This window comes from Cladosporium halotolerans (assembly GCF_011745625.1).
Source record: "Cladosporium halotolerans strain TM138-S3 chromosome Unknown Sca3, whole genome shotgun sequence".
In the NCBI taxonomy this organism is placed as follows: Eukaryota; Fungi; Ascomycota; class Dothideomycetes; order Cladosporiales; family Cladosporiaceae; genus Cladosporium; species Cladosporium halotolerans.
The window spans coordinates 704,758-724,893 of NW_027191454.1; the positions used below are offsets into that span (position 1 = coordinate 704,758).

A 20,136-nucleotide genomic window follows, 5' to 3' on the forward strand; every position below is an offset into this window, starting at 1 on the left:
GCTATTGCCGCAGCTTGTTCTGGAATCTCTGGCAAGAGCGTGCAATGCGCTGGGCGCGGGCCTTGAACCCGCAGGAACGCGCGGATATTTCTTGGTCGATGCGGTTCTTCTGATATTCCATGTCACCGGAGTTATGTTGTCATGAGTGCAATTCTTGTGGCATGTGCATTCGTCTGAGTGTGTTGTGTCTTGGGTACCGTGATCTGGAAGTCCACATCAGTATGCACAGTAGGGGGACCAAGGGGACGGCTCGCTTGAGCTAAAGACATGGCCCCACGCGGGAGGGATCGGCCGGTCACGAAGGATCGACACTAAAACCGCGTATCTCCGCACCCCGTTGGGCCTTGTTATTATTAGCATGACATGCATGGTGGTACTGCATACCGCCGCATCTGTGCCTGAGAGATGTGCTCTATGAAGTGATAAAATGCGGTGTTCGTGTTATACTCTGTCACAGAGTTCTGGCCTGATCGTGATCTCCGCAAGCTTCATCAATTGACCGTGCGCTACATCGCAACAGCCAGTTTAAAGGCCGGCACATCCGGAGTAAAGGTACTACGTCTAGTAGAACAACTTCCTGAAACGAACCTCAATCTTACAATGAGCCATACCCCTCATGCTTCATGGCCTGAGACTGGGAAGGTCTCGCTCATCCTTGCTTTCTTGCTTAATCCACCTCCCTCCTCGGTAGGCCTCTTTCGCTTGCCCCTAACACCACCGCCTCGGCCTCCCTTCGCCCTATAGGAGCCATCAGGATCGCGTGCTCGCTTCCTACCACTTCCCGGTGCGTCCTCTGGCGCGTGAAGCTCATCTTCGTCAAAACCGCTCGCGGCACTTGGGCTCATGCCCTCGTAAGCGCGCTCCATAGCGCGGTCACCAACTTGCTTTGCCAGGTTCTTCCCACGTTTGCGTCCAGTCGGCTTGCCTCCGCCCTCATGGGAGGCGATAGATTCAGCATCGTCTTCCGGCATAGCTTGCATCTTTGTGTGCGTCCTGAGCCAGTTATGCTGGCTCTGCGGGTTGAGAAGCTCCATGTGCCGTTCGAGCTCGCGGGGAGTAAGCTCCGCTTGATGAGGAGAAGGCGGATGAGCAGCGCTGTCGAGGCTGAGCTGGTCGCCCAGCTTGGCATCTAGACGCTGGAGGTACTCGGCTTCTTGCGAGGAAGTTAAGTAGCCCGGTGGCTCTTCGCCACGGTCTTCTACTGGCAATTCTTCTTCGTTTGGCACGAGTGGGTGAGGAACGCTGCGCTCTAGTTCCTCCAGCGCTTGTACGTCGTGGGCGGCTAGCTGATCTTCAATCTGTTCGCGGATGATGTGGAGGTCGAGAGGTGGTATGCGTCCTTGGGAAACAGCTGACGTATATTCGGCCATAATTTCATTCGCATCCTCGGGCGTGATGTTCGACGGTACGATGCGAGAGGTGTCTCTTTGCGAGGGTAATCGGACATCAAATCGCAAGTCTGCAGGAATCGCGGGGCTCTGGTTCATATCAAGCAGGATCTCCAGTAACTCACTATCGTATTGTCAGAATGTACGTCGCGTGATACGTCGCGTGGACCTGTATGTCTTCCACTTACTCAAGCTCTTCCCTTAGCCTCTTCGCGGTACCCTCCAGCTTATGCTCCTGCTTGAAAAGCGTCTTGTTCTCCTCGAGCGCGCCATCAAACTTCACGCGCATCTTACGATACTTCTTCCGCCATGACTTGTAAGGTTGGCGCTCGCCCTGTAGAAGGTTCTGCTGTGCTTGTATGCTTCCAATGCTCTTGCCGCCCGTGGTGGGATGCGGCGCGGCCGCTGTGCTTTCTGAATCGCTCATGCTAACAGCTCGATGAGCCGCTTTGCGGTGAATGTTCGAGGTACTGTAAACGACCGACAGGCGGATGGTTGGATAGTCTTTGATGTGGTTGTTGGCGCGATGTTAAGAGGCGTGCTTGATGCGAGGGCTGGGCTGCATGCGCTTGCTTGCTTGCGACAGGTCGGGGTTGACGCGCGCCGAAGAGCCTCAAAGCCGAACCCACTCTCACATGCAATTCAGGCTGCAAGGCACAAACCGGCGACGCGCAGCGTGTCCCGCTGCGGATGTGGTCCAGCACCATGAAAAAACTACGCTTTGTAAAAAATGCAATGTAGATGACTACCTTTCTCTCAATGTCGCATTCGTTCGAGCATAAATGCCTACATCCTAAACACGCCAAATTCGGTCTTCTTGTCCTCAACGCTGCCTCCCATTGCAGCCTGCAAACCCATACCAAGCACCCGTCTAGTGTGGCTAGGAGGAATAACACCATCATCCCAAAGTCGGGCCGTCGCGAATAGCACATCCGATTCCCTCTCGATCCTGGCCTTTAGCTCAGGGTCGACCTTTCTTCCCACAGCCTCCATTACAGAGCTAAGCTGCTCAGGACCCATCACGCTCGTCTTCGCTGTTGGCCAAGCCCACAAGAAGCGAGGCGAGTATGCGCGACCGCACATGCCGTAATTGCCGGCACCAGCGCTCGAGCCAACGACGACAGTGAACTTGGGGACGTCTGCGCACGCGACGGCTGTCACCAGCTTGGCGCCGTTCTTCGCAATGCCGCCCTTCTCTGCGTCCTGGCCGACCATGAAGCCGCTGATGTTTTGCAGGAAGACGAGCGGGATATTGCGCTTGGAGCAGAGTTGGATGAAGTGCGCACCCTTGAGACTGCTCTCGCTGAATAGGATACCGTTGTTGGCGATTATGCCAACGGGGTGTCCGTAGATCGTTGCGAAGCCGGTGATGAGAGTGCTGCCGTAGAGAGGCTTGAACTCGCTGAATTCACTCCCATCGACAATGCGAGCGATGACTTCGTGCATGTTGATCGATTGCTTCAAGTTGGTGCCGACAATACCGTCGAGCTCGGTGAGGTCGTGGATCGGTTCCTCCCAGTTCTCTTTCCGAGACACATTATTTGAAGTCGGGTAGTTGAGGTTTGAGATGCACCGTCTGGCGAGAACTAGAGCATGTGCATCGTCGACTGCAAGATAGTCCGTTACACCGCTGACCTCGCTGTGCAACTTGCCGCCACCGAGGTCTTCTGCGCTGACTTCCTCTCCCGTCGCAGCCTTGACAAGAGGAGGACCTGCGAGGAAGACTGTGCCCTGCTCTTGTACGATGATGCTCTCGTCGGACATGCTGGGCACGTATGCTCCTCCTGCAGTACAAGGACCCATGACAACACTGATCTGCGGAATGCCTTGGCTACTCATGCGGGCTTGGTTGTAGAAGATACGGCCAAAGTGGTCGCGGTCGGGGAACACATCGGCTTGGTGTGGCAGATTGGCGCCTCCAGAATCCACAAGGTAAATACAGGGCAACCGGTTCTGAGTCGCAATCTCTTGGGCTCGCAAGTGCTTTCGGACCGTCATGGGATAGTATGTCCCGCCTTTGACACTGGTGTATTGTCAGCCGTGCACAAGAGTACTCCTGGAAGCTCACGCGACTTACGTGCTGTCGTTCGCAACGATCATACACATTACACCCTCCACCGTGCCAATGCCGGTCACCATGCCCGCAGCAGGCACATCCTCACCGTCATACACGCCATGTGCTGCCAGTGCGCTGAGCTCCAGGAACGAAGTCCCGGGATCTATAAGAGCCGTGACACGGTCTCTCACCAGCATCTTTCCCCTCTGTATATGTTTATCCCTCGCCTTCTGCGGCCCACCCTGGGATGTCTTCTCATGCAGCTCCGCGATCTTCTGAGTAAGCTCACCCAATGCAGCCGCATTCTCCCTGAATCCACTGCTGTTCTTGTCAACCGTACTCTGCAGGACCGAGATCTGGTTCGCCTGCTGCGGGCTCGTGTAGGTCGCTACACTTCGGCATTGTAGCTTCGTGGAAAGGCTAGGTTGAGCGCGAGCTGGAGCCTGAGGTAGTCGCCGCAGCGAGCGCGCAAGGGCGCGAGATCGAGAAGCCATGGTGCCCTCACATCGCCAGGGAGGACGTCGCACTCGGTTTAAAGGCCCTCGGGCGTCTTGTTGCGTCGCGAGACATTGACAGCAAGGTTGAACCGAGGTTCCATAAGCCGAGCTCGGGCGCGGCTTAAGCAAAAGCCGACGGCCCTCCACATTTCTCCAAAACAACCCCATGGGCAGACGGCGGACGACGTTCCTTCCAGTATCGATCATGTCTTTCCTTTCGCCTTGCAGGAGTGCGTTGCTCCAGTCGGCCAGGACGTCGCGGTCTCACGTTGCCAGCCGAAGTGCTCTCGCGGCTCAATTCTACCAACAACGCTATGCGTCGACCAAGCATCCCAAAGGATTTGCCCCTCCTTCCCAAGATGATTTGGAGGAATTGAGGGAGCGAACCATTGAGTTTGCCAGGAGAGAGATCCCTCAAGAAGTCGCACAGAATGTCGATCACAGCAACGAATTCCCCAACGATATGTGGAAGAAAATGGGCGAGGCCGGCTTCCTCGGCATTACCGCTGATGAGGACTATGGTGGTCTCGCCATGGGATATCAAGCCCACTGCACAGTTATGGAAGAGCTCAGTCGGGCATCAGGTAAGAAGACTCGAGGTTCAAGTGGCCAAGGGAAATTACTAACAGCTTGGATACAGGATCAATCGCTCTGTCATACGCCGCTCACAGCCAGCTCTGCGTCAACCAGCTTATGCTGAATGGCAACGATGAGCAAAAGGCCCGCTTTCTTCCCGGTCTCATTTCTGGAGAGAAGATCGGTGCCCTCGCCATGTCAGAGCACACAGCCGGATCGGACGTTGTCTCGATGAAAATGACCGCCACCGAGGCAGATGGAGGCTACCTTTTGAACGGCACCAAGATGTGGATTACGAACGGCCCCGACTGCCACTATGTCATCGTATACGCGAAGACGCAGCCTGACGCTGGCTCAAAGGGTATGACAGCTTTCATCGTTGAGACCGACCAGCCTGGTTTCGGAGTGGCGAGGAAGCTGGACAAGCTCGGCATGCGCGGGTCGAATACCGGCGAGCTGACATTTGACAACGTCCACGTGCCTAAAGAGAACATTCTCGGAGACATCAACCGTGGTGTGCGCGTTCTGATGGAAGGCCTCGACCTCGAGCGTCTGGTTCTTAGTGCCGGACCTCTGGGCCTGATGAGAGCGGCGCTGGACGTCACACTCCCTTACGTCCACGAGCGGAAGCAATTCGGGGAGCCGCTTGCCACTACACAGTTCATGCAGGGCAAGCTGTCCGACATGTACACCAAGTACCGCGCCAGCTCTGCTTTTACGTACTCCGTCGCTCGCGCGATCGATGAGAGCCACGAGAACCCTGTGATCAAGACTCAGGACTGCGCTGGCGCTATTCTGTACGCCGCCGAGAGAGCGACGGAATGTGGAATGGATGCGATCCAGTGCTTGGGTGGTATGGGCTACATGAACGAAATGCCTGCTGGTCGCATAATGCGTGATGCTAAGCTCTACGAGATCGGAGCTGGAACTAGTGAGGTGAGGAAGCTGGTCATCGGAAGAGCATTCAATCGCGAGTACGGCGTGAGGTAGATATAGTCACGAAATTCATTGAATTTTTGGTCATTGCCATTGATTCGCTATCTCTCATTGTCTGAACCGTCATTTCAACCAAAGCTATTGCCATACCGGATCACGGCGCACGCTATGCACTCATCAACGATTGAGCAGGCTGTGCAGCTCAGTCCGCGATCCTCAAAGTGAAAAAGAAAACACTCCACTTCCGAATCCCTTTGCCCCGTCCAGTGCCAGACCTTTCCCTCATCATTCCACGAGGGCTGACACCCAAAGAAAGCCACTTGAATGAAATTAAAAACCGAATAATCAATTTGTGGGTCTCACCGCGTCCCGAAGACAACGGGAAACAGTTCATAGGCCGCCAGTATCCAGTGGAGTCATCATGGCAGCGTCAAACCGCGAAGGTGGAAATGACAGCCGCAGAACAAACCAATCGATCCATGCAAGATCATTAACCACGACTTGTTATCAGGATGAAGCGCCCGATTTCTTCGCACGGCGCGCCTTGGCAGCCTCGCCAGCATTCGGTCCCGCGACCAGCCCAGAATTGGAGCTCCCGTTGTTCCCAACCGACGAGCGCTCCAGACTCTGCAGCTCCTCGGGCGACAGCAAGCTACGGAGTTCCATCTTGCGGATCCATAGACCACCGTTCTTCTTGCGCGGAGTTTCTTCGCCAGCGCCAGCCTTGCCAGCCGAGTGATCAGCTCCGGCGTCACTTGTGCCTGTAGCCGAGGCGGAAGGCTCAGTAATCGGTGCGGCAGAGGTTTTAGTCTTTCTGCGTGAAGCCGGCTGCTTTAGCTGCGGAGCCGGGGCAACCTTGCGCTTGGTAAGGGCTGAAGCTGAAGTGTCGCTCGTGGGATCAGTAATCATGCTCCCCGGGTTGTTGCTGAGGATGGAGTCGCTCTGGTGAGGCAAAGTGCCGGCTTTGGACTTAAGCTCTGCCTTGGAAGAGACCTTTCCTTCGTTCTTCACGGAGGCCTTGGTATCGTTGGAGGAAGCCGACTTCAACTTCTTCTGCTCGGGTTGAATACGCTGGAAGGAGGGCTTCTCAGGGGCGGGAAGGAGAGGCCGCATGCCGCTCATGGTTTTGCGCACCTTCACTGGTGCTACGTTTTGGGCAGGAAACGGCGAGCCCTTCAACTCCTGGTCGCTATCTTGTTTCTGTTCTTCGTTCCGCTTGCGCTTGGCGGATGGATTGCTCACAGCCATTCCCGTCATGCCTTCGTTGCCAGGCTTCTTGAACGGAATCGGCCCGAGCTCCCCAGGACTCAACAACGCTGGCGACTGCTCCATCTCATTCCTAAGCGATTCGGCGCCACTAGTCGTGCGAGTGCGACGTCCTCGCTGGTACGGGTTGATGCCTTCCATAGGCATACTGGCGTTGGCCATCGAAAACGGCACAGGATAAGTTGGCGTCGGGGCCAAGATTCCAGAATTCAGAGCCTGTCTGTTGAACTGGATCGGATTGTAGTTGAAATCAGGTCTGATGGCGTACGGGAGCTCCCGGTTGTAGATGGACCGCGAAGGCGCAAGTGGAGCTTCGTTCGCAGTGAATGCGTTGCCAGGATTTCCGGCTCCCAACCCGAACTTAGTGTTTTTGTCGCCACCGTATCCAGCAAATCCCTGCTCTTCAAAGGCTGTCTGCTCGTTGTAACGCGGCGGAGGTGTGACAGGCGCCTGGTACGCGACCATGGGAGCCACCATTGGAGCCACCATTGGAGCCACCTTGGGAGCCACCATGGGAGCCACCATGGGAGTGAAATCATTCGGAAGATTGTTGGCAAGGCGTAGAGGTAGCTGCCACTGTTGATGGGTGCCGTGATAACCAGCGCCGTCCATGACCAGTTGCGGATCTAGGTTAGAACCCTGGCCATCGCCAACATGGCCGTCGAGCTGCATCGGCTGCCAAACATGTCCACTCATTCCCCTATCACCGCCACCCAGCAAATCGCCGCCTTCCATTCCGCTAGCCTCCATGCCGCCACCCTCCAAAATGCTGCCCGCCTGCTCATGCAAAGGAAAATTGGTACTCACGTTGCCAGCAACAGCGGAGGGATCGAATGAGCCGCCGATCGGATCTCCGTGGTTCTGGTTAGCAGTATCCTGACCACCTCCGAGCGAAAGGTCAGCCTGCCAGAAATCGCCGCCTGCTCCAAAGTATTCGTCGATCGACTGGGCGCCGTAAGTCCAAGCGACCTCTTCAGTTGACGGGTCGCGGTGGATGGCCATCTGCCAGTCGAACTCGGTCAAGTCGTCGGCGGTCGCCATGTTCGGAGGCTGGAGGATTGCTCTGAGATGGCGTGAATGATTGGGATGCTGATGGATGAAGATTTGGGTACGAAAGGTGGTGTTTTGTTTGGGAGAGAGAGGTGACGAGTGAAGGCATGGCAACCTCTCCGCGCGCGCACGCTTTTGTTGCCGGTGGCCGGCGCACTGGTTACTTCAACAACGACTACAGCAGGAAGGTGCCGTAACAGGAAAGAGCGACCGGAAGTCGTCGATGTGAATGTTTCGCAGGCCTCATCTCATGACTGCGGGTTTGCCCCCAAAGGAGCAAGTTTGTTCATTCATTATTCACAAGCCATTAGTCCTACCTCTGCTGCCCATTCACCGCCCAAGTCGTTCAAAGAATTGAATTGTATCGAAGCGCCGCTCCTCCATATTCGCTTTCAGCTTCCAGGGTATTATACATCTCTTGAAGACGTCGTTCTAATATCTCGCGGCGTAAACGCTCGGATCTGCATCTCTCATCCAGCGCCCTCTTCATACAGCGTCGTCAAAATGGTATCGCATTGCTTATTCTTCCCGACGTGTCGGCTGGATATGCGAGCATCTTCTTGCCAGCTTCTGAGACGCAGCAACCGCAGAAGATCGCAGCTGGCCAGCAAATGATCTGAGACACAATCAGAGACGCGCGAACGGAGTAAGAGTGAATCGTGAGGCATACAGCGAGGAGTATACCTAGAATGAAGCCAAGGGTGGGCCCAACAACTTTCACATGGCAAGGGTTCTGATCTTCATCATGTCAGTGCGCGTCGGCCGCACAGGACTTGGTGGGCTCACTTGTGCCGCATTGAATGCACACCACTGGCAGAGGGAGGAAGCCGCAATCCGCCATTGCGACAGTCGAAGATATCTGTTGCTAGACTTGAGAAGTGTTCGGGTTACAGATAAGGCGAGCGATTTGGTGCGATGTGCAAGATTACAAAAGCGCTGCAAAGTATGAGAAGGCAGACTCGACCTGAGTGATGCTCAAGAGGTGTATACTCTAGCTCGGCAGGCGTGAATGATGGTGAAGCTTACGCAGCTGCTCGAGTGAATGCAAGTCGCATAAACGCGTTGCAGACCGAGAAGTGACGTGTGTAAGTGAGCTAACGTTGAGCTTATTTCCAAAGCTTGTTTTTTGTGAGCCTCAGATTGCGTGCCAGCTTCCTAGAAATCCCACCCATCCATGACGGCTAGCGCCATGCGCCAGATCGACTATCAACGACATCGCGCCGCTGCACGTTTTCGACAAAGGCTCAAAAATGGAGAGTGAAGAGGACCCTGGCTCAAACCCCCGAGTGGCTTTCGACTCTCCGCTACCTGGGTACGAAAGCCGTGCGGCCTCATCCAGTCTCGCGACCCTTATTCCCGAGATCGTTGCCAGCGCTGCACAATCAGCCGTTCTGGATGCATGCCTTAGCATCGAACCATATGCCCCAGCATTGAGCACCTCTGAAAGCATGCAGGCATGAGACAAGCGAGGATACCTAGAACAAATCATGCATTTTCGGGTGCAAGTTCCAATGGCCGAGCACATGGGTTTTGAGCCTCAAGAATGGGCCCTATGGGGTCTTTGAAACAGGGCGTGACAATCAAGTGTCCCGCGATACATGATGAGTGATCAAAATATTCCGCCGCCCGAGGCACCGCCATCGCTGGGCTGGCAGCCCTAGCGCGTGTTTACTATCATAAAGCTTAAAGAGGGGATAGCCGAGGCAGCAGGCTTTCCCTTTCGTACGAGTGCTCTTTCCCAGGTAACGCGCCAATTAATATTGATCAGGGATTCTTCCAATGTGGGGGACTAACTCACTGCCACTTGCGGACGTGAACCCTCGTCGGCTGTGACTTCGTTCAAGATTGCCTAGCGGGCCACATGGCCAAGGGAGCGGATGCCAATGCCGCGTACCTTTAACATCAATCGCTTTACCGGGCCTATTTCATCTTTCAATTTCTAGACGATATAAAAATATTGGAATGAGTCTTTGCCCACTTCTTGCACCTCAACTCAGCCGATGAAGGAGGCCACGGCCCAAGAACACAAAATATCACACCCATCGCTATGATCAATGAAAGCACCAGCACCGGCGACGAAACCGAGACTAAGATGGATGCAATTGAGGCTTCCAGTCGCAGCAGCAGCCTTCGAAGGACTCACGGTTCTGGCGACCTCGAGAAGGCAAAAGTTGATGCGGTTTCCTCTGAGCCGCTTCGTAGAACGATAACGGCTCAAGACTGGAACGGACCAGACGACCCAGAAAACCCGCTCAATTGGTAAGGCGTAACGAAGGAACAAGGCCATCACACTGCGTGTTTGCTGACTGACCAACTTCGCGTTACAGGAGCCTCATGAAAAAGGCTTATCACACAGCTGCAACCGCCTGCCTGGGATTCGCAGTGACGTGTGGCTCATCTCTCATTACGCCCGCAACGCCCGAAATTGCCGAACAATTCAATGTGTCGCGTACAGCTTCGATACTCGCTCTTTCGCTATATGTCCTCGGACTGGGGCTCGGGCCAATGATAGCTGCGCCTATCTCAGAGATGTACGGTCGATCCGTCGTGTACAAGGTGTCGTCATGCGTCTTCATGCTCTTCATTCTGGGTGCTGGATTCAGCAAATCGTTTGGCGCTCTCCTTGTCTGCCGACTCCTGGCAGGCATTTTAGGCGGGCCAGTACTTGCAGTTGGTGCTGGTACGAACGCCGACATGTATACCAGCAAAAGCAGAGCGATCGCATCTTCCCTGTTCATCATGATGCCGGTAAGTACGGTACTTTTATGCACTGAAACTTCACTGACTCTCGCACAGTTCTTGGGACCGGCTCTGGGCCCCGTCATAGGCGGCTTCGCGGCGCAATTTCGAGGGTGGCGCTGGACACAATGGTGCACCTTATTCATTGCTCTGGCTGTCACCGCCATGGTCATGTTCATGTCAGAGACCTACAAGAAAATCATCTTGATACGACGCGCTAAACGGCTCAACATCGCTGCTCCCCAACAGAACAGCCCGACAGGTCTTGCTGCTGTCAAGATGCTGATGACAATCACTCTGATACGACCTCTCAACATGCTCGCTACAGAACCAACTGTATTCCTCTTCAGCCTCTACACTGCTTTCACCTTTTCGGTGCTATTTGGATTCTTCGCCGCTTATCCGTACACGTTCCAAAACGTGTATGGTTTCAACACATGGCAGTATGGGTTGACGTTCCTAGGGATTGGACTCGGCGTGGTCTTAGCAGTCGTCACGAACATCTTGGTCGACAAGCTCTACTACGCCAAACATCACGCGCGGATCTTAAAGGAAGGTCGGACTGCTGTTCCACCGGAGTACAGGCTCATGTGCGCACAGATGGGTTGCTTTGGCATACCGATCGGCCTGTTCTGGTTCGCGTGGTCCGCACGCAGTGACGTACACTGGATCTCACCCGTCCTGGCCGGAATACCTTTTGCATGGGGCAATCTTTGCATCTTCCTCAGCGCTGCGCTTTACTTCATCGATACCTACGGTCCGCTCAATGGTGCCTCTGCAATGGCAGCCAACGGAGTCGCTCGTTACACGCTTGGAGCCGCATTCCCCTTGTTCACGTTCCAGATGTATTCGCGGCTTGGGATTGCGTGGGCAACAAGTCTTTTTGGTTTCATCAGTGTGGCCATGGTGCCTATCCCGTGGTTGTTCTACAAATATGGCGAACGTATTAGGGCGAAAAGTCGATACGATACGGTGAAGTTCTGAGGGCTTCTTTTGCGATACCTGCACAAAAACACAGGTTTCGGATATACGAGATTTTCCATCATTTGTGTCTGGGTGTAGTAAGCTCAAACAAGTTAACATCCTACAACCACCCACCACGTCAATCAACTGCGTTCAAGCCAAAGAGTATTCTCTTTTGCCAGCGTGAAGCAATCTCTCTGTGACATGATTCTCATGGGAAATCGAGATCCTATGATTCTATATCACACAATCCATGTTACACTATTCCTACGTCCAAACGATACCAATCGTTCCATGCTGTGGTTGGAGATATGATGTACATGATTACTTGGCTGACTAAGGTATCTCTCAACGTCATCGCCAATTGTGAATTCCGAGAGACCTGGAGTTGCAACAGTTCTGAGAGATGCGCGAGCAGCTACATTCATAGCAATTGCGATCACTCAAATTCGCCACACTATTCACTTCCAGCCATGGCGACTGTATTAGCACCTAGTAGGACAATTCTGTCATTGCACTGCCAAAGACTCGCGCCGCGTATATCGCAATCCATACCCAAGCGCGCGGTGTCGACCTTACCGAACAACAAGCACATTGTATGCAACGCAGATGCTTCACAGAGAAGACAGCAAGCTAACAGACGCAGTACGTTCACGAGCAGCTCGAGGCTAAGCCTCGCTCTTACCTGCTCTCGTTCCTCACCACCACGCCTCCAAACAGCTCGCTCGCAATTGGTACATCGACGACGAATCCTCCTACTCCCGAAACTCTCACCGAAAACCCCGAATTCTTCAAACTCCTCCACTGGACGATCAAAGAGCATGCCGCGCAAGATCCCGACGTCCAAGCGGCAGCAGCCATGTACGCATCTCAAGCTGGCTCCGCACTAGGCTCTGGCGGCGTCTTCTTCCCTCAGCAGAAGCAGCGCAAGCGTCGCGCATCGAACCAGACATACGGCGGCGGCGGCGGCGCAGGAGGCGACGGAGCTGGCGGCGCCAGCAGCCAGGGAGGCATGGGAGGAGCAGGGCGAGGCGGGTATATTCACGTCAGCGACCAGCGGAACCCGCCTGATTTCGGCCGCGTCGCGTGGCCTGAGGATATCTTCGGCAGCTTAGAAGTGGATGGCGAGGGCAACTTCACAGATGGTCATGGCAGGTACCAAGAGGCTGGGACATATCGAGCGTGCACGAACGAGGGCGTGCTGGGACTCAGTCCGTTTCTCAGGGAGAAGCTGGTGCAAAGACTGAAAGAGCTCGATGCGCAGGCGAGACAACACGGTTGAAGAAGCGATTGAGTTGGTATTGCTCAGGCCGCGTATTGGATGAGCTGCAACACCGAAGGCATCAAAATGTACGGGTACAAGCACAGGGATTTTCGTGGAGGAAGAAAATAGCCTCTGGGAGAAGTCAGCGTCCCACAAGTTATGACCAACAATTCCGCCACATGGGCCACACAACCATGGCTCTGGCGTGCATCTAAGGTGCTATCAATTGTAAGAATAGCTATGTACATATATGTCATTACTACTAATGAACCTTGATCAAGCAGATACTGAATAGGCCAACTGCAAAGTTGACCACAGTTAGTAAGCAGGTATAATGATTCTCACAGGAGCTTACCGCACTTTATATAGACATTTGAGTTACACACATCGAGCACGTGGAGATGCAACACCTCAGAAGCTACTCATCATCAAATACACCAAAAAAGCCGAAATTGTCTGTGGCACTACCCGGCCTACGCAACTTCACACTCATGAAAGTGTTATTGAAGCGTGATCCCACCTACGAGATGCAACCAGGACCTGCTCCTGACGCTTACCTCCACAACACTATGGTGCCTCGACATTTCAGCAAGACACCGAAGCTGAAGTCTCTCCCTCCTGATTGCTACCTCAAGAAGACTCTGAGCCCGCGCGTCGGGGTAGATGTCCATGCGCTACTGAAATGGGTCTACACAAAGCATGAACTCAAGCACTGTCCTAAAATGGGTCTTTACTACGTCGGCTGGGAAGAATGGGAGAAGTACGACGACTGCGAGAAAATCATCGTTCTCGTGGTGGAAATGACCAGCGATCAAATTGGGCGCTGGAGAGTTATCGACGCAGACGTTATGGGGATTGTAAAATCCCTTCGGTTTGCCGGTATGCCCAGGATTCCCATGCGCTACTACGTCTCGCCTGGCTATCCTCGCGCCAACAGGACCGTCGGGGTACCCTCCACCCCGCCCGTCAGGCCCACTGAAAGCATTGCAAATACGTGGGAGCAGTATCTGAGCGACCTCGCATGGGACTGGAACTACAATTGGATGAGGCTCGGAATGACGAACACCTGGCAAGACGGTACGCTCTCGACGACTAGACATAGGCAGCCCTCGCCGCGAGCCGAAATGGCTAGATTTAGGGCAGAAACTGCTAGGCGGCGACGTGCGGAGGCCGATTATCAGAACATCGTGGCTTCTGCGAGGCAGCACGTTGCTGAATCGTTGCCGATTGTAGAGAGAAGAAGGATCCCCTATGACCCTAGAAGTGATTCATGGCTCAGGGACGACGAAATGGCACCAGCGATTCCGCGTCATGGACATTGACGGATAGTGAGCTGGAAAGTGGTGGAAATGCAGCTCTATCGTGCAGTCGAGTTCGACAAGCATGTCAGGCCTTCGAGAAGCCGCTCAAACATGTTGAGAGACTGATTGGTGAGTCAAAGTCAACACACGATTGAGTTGTGAAGGACCTTACATAAGTTGGATAGAGGCGATCAACATGAGCCCACTAATGCGCCCAATCTTGAACAGGAGCAGATTGGCGTTGAGAATATGAAGATATTGTAATGCTGGAGATAGTTGGAAGCAGTAGTCTTTACTTATTAGTCCGAGCTAGCATGGTAGAATAAAGATGACCTACCCGGGCTTATTTATCAATGAGCACCCATGATTTAGGAGCAGTTCTACATCAGAAAGTTCTTCAAACCAAATCAGCAAGTAAAAAACAGCCTTTGCCGCGAGCATCACGCAGCCCGAACCCGTGCCAGCACTACATTAAAGTATGATCAATCGGCTGCGTTCCCTCCCTCGGGTCGCCACAGCTCCACAATCCACCTCCCATCAGCCGCCCTCCCAATTCCACAAGTCTTCCATTTCGCATCAGTCACGGTCTTCCAAGCATCCCACTCGGCGCAACCGCACCAGTGGGCGTCATGAATCCCTGGCTCGCGCGAGCTCAACTGAGTTGATGTGCTCTTTCTCTCGCTGAACTCGAAACCAGGCAACAGCGTGTATCGATGGTTGGCGGGAACATGTCCGTGTCTCACGGTCTTGTGACGCTTGTTCTTACCACTAGCCCATAATTCGCCACAAGCCAGCATTCCTAGACCCGGTGGGGAGATGAGGCGGACCGCGCTGGCGCTGCTGGGAGACTTGAATTGGATGGTTTCGATCTGAGTCACGCAGTATCTGGAGTGCTTGCTCCATGAAGAGCCGACTTGCCTATACCCGTGCCGATTAGGCTTCGGTGGAGGCAGAGGCGGAAGGCAGAGCCCTACGTAGTCCTGGGCGCGGTTGCTGAGCAGAGGATGAAGGTCCAGTGGTGTTGCCGAGGCGGCCGCACGAGTACTGTTGATGCTTCTCACGAGGATGGTCTGCTCCTGCATAGTCGGTGGCTTTGAGGGTATGATGGAGTACTTGTTGGCTTCCTGTTGTGTCTGAATAAGTGTCGAGGGCGGAGTAATGCGGACACGAGGGACAGGCTGAGCCTGCGATGGGACTGGCTTCAGGGAGACGGACTCTTTTGAGGAGTTTGACAAGTCCAAGCCCGAGCCATTGGTGCGAAGAGCGGGGTGAATGTGGCTCTGATCGTTTACAGGTTGGGCTCCATGACGAGGCGGGACAGCGAGATACTTGCCGGGATGCTCTGGGGTGCGCAAAGGCTGCGATATGACCGGTTTCTGGGCGACCTGCGCTTTTCTCCCATGCCTAAGGTTTTCAATGCGGCCCGAACGATGTTTGACGGGACTAGGTGCGCGCACATGGTCCTTCGTGCTCCTGGACACATCCAACTTCTCAGGAGCTGCCTGAAAACTCCATTTTTGGCGACTGTACCGCCAAGCTCTTTTTGCCATGGATTGAGGGACAGCCTCTGCTGCTTTGCTACCATTGGGCTGGTCAGACGCGTTCGTCTTCGGGTTCTGCTCGCGTCCAGATTCAATTTTCCACGTGCGAAGACTCCACCGCTTCTTGCGGCGATCTTCCGTTTGCTTGTTCCTAAGAGCAGCGGACCTCTCCTTCCACTCGGCCTGCCTGTTCTCATGTCTCTTCAAAGTAGGCTCACTAGGCGCCGGAGGCGACAAAATGGGCGCAGATATGGTAATCTTTGTTCGAGTACGCAGATCTCCATCGGTTTTACGTCTCTTTAACTCCTGTTGCTGGTGCTTGGCATGAATGCCAAATATGGTGTCCATGTGACGATCTTTGCTCTCTGACAGGTCGAGGGAGCGACGGAGTAGCTTCCGGACAATGCTGAGTCTCAACGTGCGTGACCTCTGAGGCTGAGGGCTTCCAGGTCTTGAAGGAAAGATGACCTCTCGTTTGCCAAGTCTGGTTCGAATCGAGTTTACTGATGTTTGTAGATCAAGATGTTCTGGACGTCGCACTACGGTCGCTGAATGGGGGACCACGATAACGTTAGGCATGATGGAGAGACCTGGGGCTGGAAAAGTGTATGAGAAGACCATTTGGCAGGATGGGGTGGTTGTTGGTCACTGGGCGGCCAACACATCAGGTGGGGCGTAGTTTCTAGAAGCAGGGTCTTGACGATTAGAAGAACGTGATGTTGTCAGAAGATTGTAAACACTAGGAGTGTCTGCTGTGAGCATTTGATTGCAAGAGATCACCCGTTCGCAATGATACATGTGCTTCTCAGGGTCATATGAGCGCAATCAGCAGAATTCGCCACGTTTGGTCCGAGTAGCATGGCCATGTCACATGAATACAATCCATGTGAAATTGGATAGAGGTCTGAAGTCAGAAAGCTGTTGCGATCCGTAATCTGCCCGGATCCTGTGGACAGAAGTATCGATTTCCGCAAGGTCTGCTCGAGAGACCTTGGTCACAGTCTGCTGCTGTAGCTGTCGAGCATCCTTTGAAGACTCGGCGACTTCTGCACTCCTGCTTCGCTTGTGGATCATCTTGGCCGGAAGCATCTTCTAGCTCTTTGCGAGCTCGAGCTCGAATTCGCCATCCTGTGAAGTCGACCTGGGCAAGGACTGTATGCGCCAGCTCCATCAAGAGCCAGCTCTGACGCGCCTTGTCGCAAACTTGAGAGATTTATGCCCCCCTGGACCCTGCGGTGCTTTTGATGCTATTCCCTCGAACCAAGCACTGCCGACATGGTAGCATATCCTTGCTCGCATTATCGATGTGCGGCTCCAGATCAGCTCAGACACACTGAGCAACCATGTTCCAGAAACCTTCCCGTCAAGTTCTTTCCCGAACCTCAGCTCGCAGCCATCCTCCTCCTCTCCAAAATCTCCCCCTTCACTCCCTCCGCCGCAGCCAAAACCTCAATCAGCCTCCCCACCCCCTCCCTCCACCCATTCTGCAAGCTCTCGACCTCCCCCTGAAGCCCCGCCTGCCTCTCCCTCCGCTCTCTCTCAACGCCCTCAAGCTCAATCCTCGCCGCCTCGATCTCCGCCTCCAGGCCCTTCAACAATCCCTCCAGCTGGCTATTGCCCACCAACCACGCATTCTTCCCGTACGTCTCCAGCAGCGCGAGGTTCGTCTCGCGGCCGCGCAGGTACTCGGCCGACGCGTACGCTTTCTGCAGCGTCGCGCGCCAGACCGCGACGTCGCTGCCGGCCGCGGGCGCGTCGAGGGCTTCGTACCGGCTGAGGTCGACGCCTGAGTCGCGGGGCTTGCCTTCGGATAGGAGCGCGTGCTCGGTGTCGACTAGGGAGGAGAATTGGGGTTCGCGGAGGGCTGGGATGGAGGCGTGCAGGGCTGTGGTCGATTCGGATGAGAGTTCGGCTTGCACGAGAGCGTTTGCTGCGGCGAGAGAGTCGGCTGAGGGCGCGGGGTCGATGTAGGGGAGGTTGTCGGTTTGGCTTTGTATTAAAGGCATTGTGGTCGTGGTGTTTTGGTGTGTTGTGGTGATGTTGCGGTGGTCTTGTGTTGGTGAGAATTAGTTGTTGCGTTCACATGCAATCTAGCGATGCGCACCAATTGAGTGCAAGAAGCGAGGGCAAGTGAAGTCAAAAGAGTGATGAGAGCTACGTCGCATGTGATACGGGCTACGCGGCGCTAGTCTAGGCCCACCTCAGGATGAGGGTTGGGTGTCTGTGATCCATGCACCATATATTTCACTGGATATCAGGTCACTAAATATTCACTAGAGCATGCCGTTGCAGCAAAATACAAAAAGGCCCCGTAGACCCATTTTGACAATGTCAGTACCGCTATCGAGCATTTCTAAGGAATGACCCATCTGACCACCTGTTGATTTAGCGTCTCCTTGATATTCGCGTTCTCGTTCACATACTGGTTTCTCACATATCAAACTCCTAGCCAAACAAACAAAATGGGCAGCATAGATCGCAAATTCCAATATGAAGCCGTCACTGGCTACTTCATGCAAGACGACCCCAAAACCGACCCCGCCACCTTCGACTACGTACGCCCACCCAACCCGTCCCCCTCTATCCTAAACCAAATCTAACCCCCCTCCCTCAGACAAAACACAACTTCGGCCTCATCCCGCGCTCCTACCCCTCCCCCCCTCCCCCCTCCACGCCCCAAACCCAATGGCAGCTCTTCGCCGCCCACCTCGCCCACCTAACCGCCACCGCGCCCCCAGCGACAGCCTACAAGCTCCTCTACCTCGCCCGCCACGGCGAGGGCGAGCACAACGTCGCCGAAGCCCTCTACGGCACCAAAGCCTGGGACGACTACTGGAGCAAGCTGACCGGCGACGGGACGCTGTTCTGGGACGACGCGCGCCTGACGCCCGTGGGCGAGGGCCAGGCGCGCGACGCGGGCGAGTTCTTCAGGGCGCAGTTTGCGGAGCAGAAGATGCCTGTGCCCGGCGCGTGGATCGCGAGCCCGCTGATGCGCTGCCTGCGCACGGCCGAGCTGGAGTGGGCGGAGCTGGGGCTCGAGGCGTTTAGGCCGACGATCAAGGAGCTGGCGAGGGAGGTTATGGGCGAGCATACGTGCGATCGGAGGAGTAGCAGGAGCGTGATCCACGCGGCGTATCCGGATTGGCCGATTGAGGAGGGGTTCACGGAGGAGGATGAGCTGTGGCGGGCGGATCATCGGGAGACGTTCGCGGAGCATGATGTGCGGACGGTGAGGTTTTTGGACCAGGTTTTCGAGGGCGAGGGGAGGGAGGCGGGCGTGTTGAGCTTGACGAGCCATTCGGGGGCGATTGCGAGCTTGATGAGGGTTGTGGGGCATAGGGAGTTTAGGCTGGGGACGGGTGGGATGGTTCCTGTGCTGGTGAAGGCGACGAGGCTGTGAGGAGGTTCGGAGGGAGGACGATCGTTGTCAGACAGTGAGATAGAAAACTCCTTGATCTACTTCCAGTTATGTCACCTTTAATTTTTCATCTTTTGACACACAAATCACTCCTGATGACCCATTTCTCCCCTTCCGTCACTTCTTTTCCCTCGTGAAGCATGCAGTCCCTGCCGTGCCGATGAAGCAGCGCCAAACCCACCTCAAGGTTTGTGACTACAGGAGGAGGCGGTGCTTCACGCCTACTGGGCGGATCAGGGTAAAAGACCGTTTCGCCACCCTTGCAACCCGTGACTGGCGAAGTGAGATAGAGAAGCAAAGTCCACGTCGTCTTCGCCGGCACGGCGTTGTCTGAAGTGGCAGAGGGGAACAACACATTATTAGAATCGTCGTCTAGTGTCTTGTCAGCATGTACGGGGACTTCGACGTCGTTTTTCAAACTCACAATGTTGATCGAAAAACTGCCCCTTCGAATAGCGGTATATGCGGATGTTCGCGTTCAGCCCCAAGACCTCACCACCCCACAGCTTGGGGTCCTCCGTGGCTGCAATCAGGTCCTTCAACCCCGTCTCGGACCAGAGTCTCTCAGCAAAGATCGGATCCTCAATCTGAAAACGGTCGTTCACTCTGACCGCGTCGCCCTTTTTGGGGATCCCGGGCGTTGTGGCGAGGGGCAGGGAGCGCAGGAAAGAGACGTATTTGGCGCAGAGGGTGGATGTCCAGAGGTTGGAGATCGTCACGATCTGGTTTGGGAGGACGGTTTCGAGGCTCAGCGAGTCTGCGGGCAAGACGGGGTTCATGGGCGGCCAGTTCGGGGCGGGTTGTTGGATCGGCCCTGTGGTGGATTTGGCTGGCTGCTTCTGCTTGGTGGATTTTGATTTGGGCGCCATGGTGAGGCTTGGTGGTGCGTTTCACGGATGCTTATTCACCAGACGGCGAGGAAGATCTCAAATTCAAGGCGATTTGTGGATTGTGGTGTAGTGGTGTGGCAGATCATAATATTACAAGACAGTCATGTGAAGTCTACGAAGAACCCGGCTCGGTCAGACTTCGAACCGCAGCATTGCTTCTCTGCATGCAATCCAAATGATCACGAACGGTGGTTCCGTACTAAAGGATAAGGAGAAGAAATTGCTTTTGGACTGGTGTAACTGTCTGACTT

The 20,136-nt window shown here is 54.7% G+C and overlaps 10 protein-coding genes across 10 annotated transcripts; 4 read left to right on the top strand and 6 right to left on the bottom strand.

The window, feature by feature from the left end:
* Positions 1-420: 420 nt before the first annotated feature.
* Positions 421-1,936, bottom strand: WHR41_01228 (uncharacterized protein). The gene is made up of 2 exons (XM_069369834.1): positions 1,577-1,936; positions 421-1,512 (listed from the first exon to the last, which is right to left on the bottom strand). The coding sequence occupies exons 1-2, from the start codon at positions 1,813-1,815 to the stop codon at positions 615-617; spliced, it is 1,137 nt and encodes a 378-aa protein (XP_069233211.1). The 5' UTR covers positions 1,816-1,936; the 3' UTR covers positions 421-614.
* Positions 1,937-2,103: 167 nt separating this feature from the next.
* On the bottom strand, positions 2,104-3,995 carry WHR41_01229 (uncharacterized protein). The gene is made up of 2 exons (XM_069369835.1): positions 3,466-3,995; positions 2,104-3,411 (listed from the first exon to the last, which is right to left on the bottom strand). The coding sequence occupies exons 1-2, from the start codon at positions 3,936-3,938 to the stop codon at positions 2,175-2,177; spliced, it is 1,710 nt and encodes a 569-aa protein (XP_069233210.1). The 5' UTR covers positions 3,939-3,995; the 3' UTR covers positions 2,104-2,174.
* Positions 3,996-4,111: 116 nt separating this feature from the next.
* Positions 4,112-5,546, top strand: WHR41_01230 (uncharacterized protein). Its single transcript, XM_069369836.1, has 2 exons — positions 4,112-4,525; positions 4,582-5,546. The coding sequence occupies exons 1-2, from the start codon at positions 4,147-4,149 to the stop codon at positions 5,505-5,507; spliced, it is 1,305 nt and encodes a 434-aa protein (XP_069233426.1). The 5' UTR covers positions 4,112-4,146; the 3' UTR covers positions 5,508-5,546.
* A 2,447-nt stretch (positions 5,547-7,993) lies between these two features.
* On the bottom strand, positions 7,994-8,805 carry WHR41_01231 (uncharacterized protein). The gene is made up of 3 exons (XM_069369837.1): positions 8,556-8,805; positions 8,440-8,507; positions 7,994-8,385 (listed from the first exon to the last, which is right to left on the bottom strand). The coding sequence occupies exons 1-3, from the start codon at positions 8,608-8,610 to the stop codon at positions 8,269-8,271; spliced, it is 240 nt and encodes a 79-aa protein (XP_069233402.1). The 5' UTR covers positions 8,611-8,805; the 3' UTR covers positions 7,994-8,268.
* Positions 8,806-9,535: 730 nt separating this feature from the next.
* Positions 9,536-11,636, top strand: WHR41_01232 (uncharacterized protein). Its single transcript, XM_069369838.1, has 3 exons — positions 9,536-10,028; positions 10,097-10,517; positions 10,566-11,636. The coding sequence occupies exons 1-3, from the start codon at positions 9,817-9,819 to the stop codon at positions 11,490-11,492; spliced, it is 1,560 nt and encodes a 519-aa protein (XP_069233424.1). The 5' UTR covers positions 9,536-9,816; the 3' UTR covers positions 11,493-11,636.
* Positions 11,637-11,944: 308 nt separating this feature from the next.
* WHR41_01233 (uncharacterized protein) lies at positions 11,945-12,753 on the top strand (the record flags this gene model as incomplete). Its single annotated transcript, XM_069369839.1, has 2 exons — positions 11,945-12,067; positions 12,118-12,753. 2 exons carry the CDS (start codon positions 11,945-11,947, stop codon positions 12,751-12,753), a joined length of 759 nt encoding a protein of 252 aa, XP_069233425.1.
* Positions 12,754-14,518: 1,765 nt separating this feature from the next.
* WHR41_01234 (uncharacterized protein) lies at positions 14,519-15,925 on the bottom strand (the record flags this gene model as incomplete). Its single annotated transcript, XM_069369840.1, has 1 exon — positions 14,519-15,925. One exon carries the CDS (start codon positions 15,923-15,925, stop codon positions 14,519-14,521), a length of 1,407 nt encoding a protein of 468 aa, XP_069233429.1.
* A 1,034-nt stretch (positions 15,926-16,959) lies between these two features.
* On the bottom strand, positions 16,960-17,583 carry WHR41_01235 (uncharacterized protein; the record flags this gene model as incomplete). Its single annotated transcript, XM_069369841.1, has 1 exon — positions 16,960-17,583. One exon carries the CDS (start codon positions 17,581-17,583, stop codon positions 16,960-16,962), a length of 624 nt encoding a protein of 207 aa, XP_069233430.1.
* Positions 17,584-18,039: 456 nt separating this feature from the next.
* Positions 18,040-18,977, top strand: WHR41_01236 (uncharacterized protein; the record flags this gene model as incomplete). The annotated part of the gene is made up of 2 exons (XM_069369842.1): positions 18,040-18,132; positions 18,192-18,977. 2 exons carry the CDS (start codon positions 18,040-18,042, stop codon positions 18,975-18,977), a joined length of 879 nt encoding a protein of 292 aa, XP_069233427.1.
* Positions 18,978-18,982: 5 nt separating this feature from the next.
* WHR41_01237 (uncharacterized protein) lies at positions 18,983-19,930 on the bottom strand. Its single transcript, XM_069369843.1, has 2 exons — positions 19,420-19,930; positions 18,983-19,367 (listed from the first exon to the last, which is right to left on the bottom strand). The coding sequence occupies exons 1-2, from the start codon at positions 19,862-19,864 to the stop codon at positions 19,063-19,065; spliced, it is 750 nt and encodes a 249-aa protein (XP_069233428.1). The 5' UTR covers positions 19,865-19,930; the 3' UTR covers positions 18,983-19,062.
* Positions 19,931-20,136: the final 206 nt, after the last annotated feature.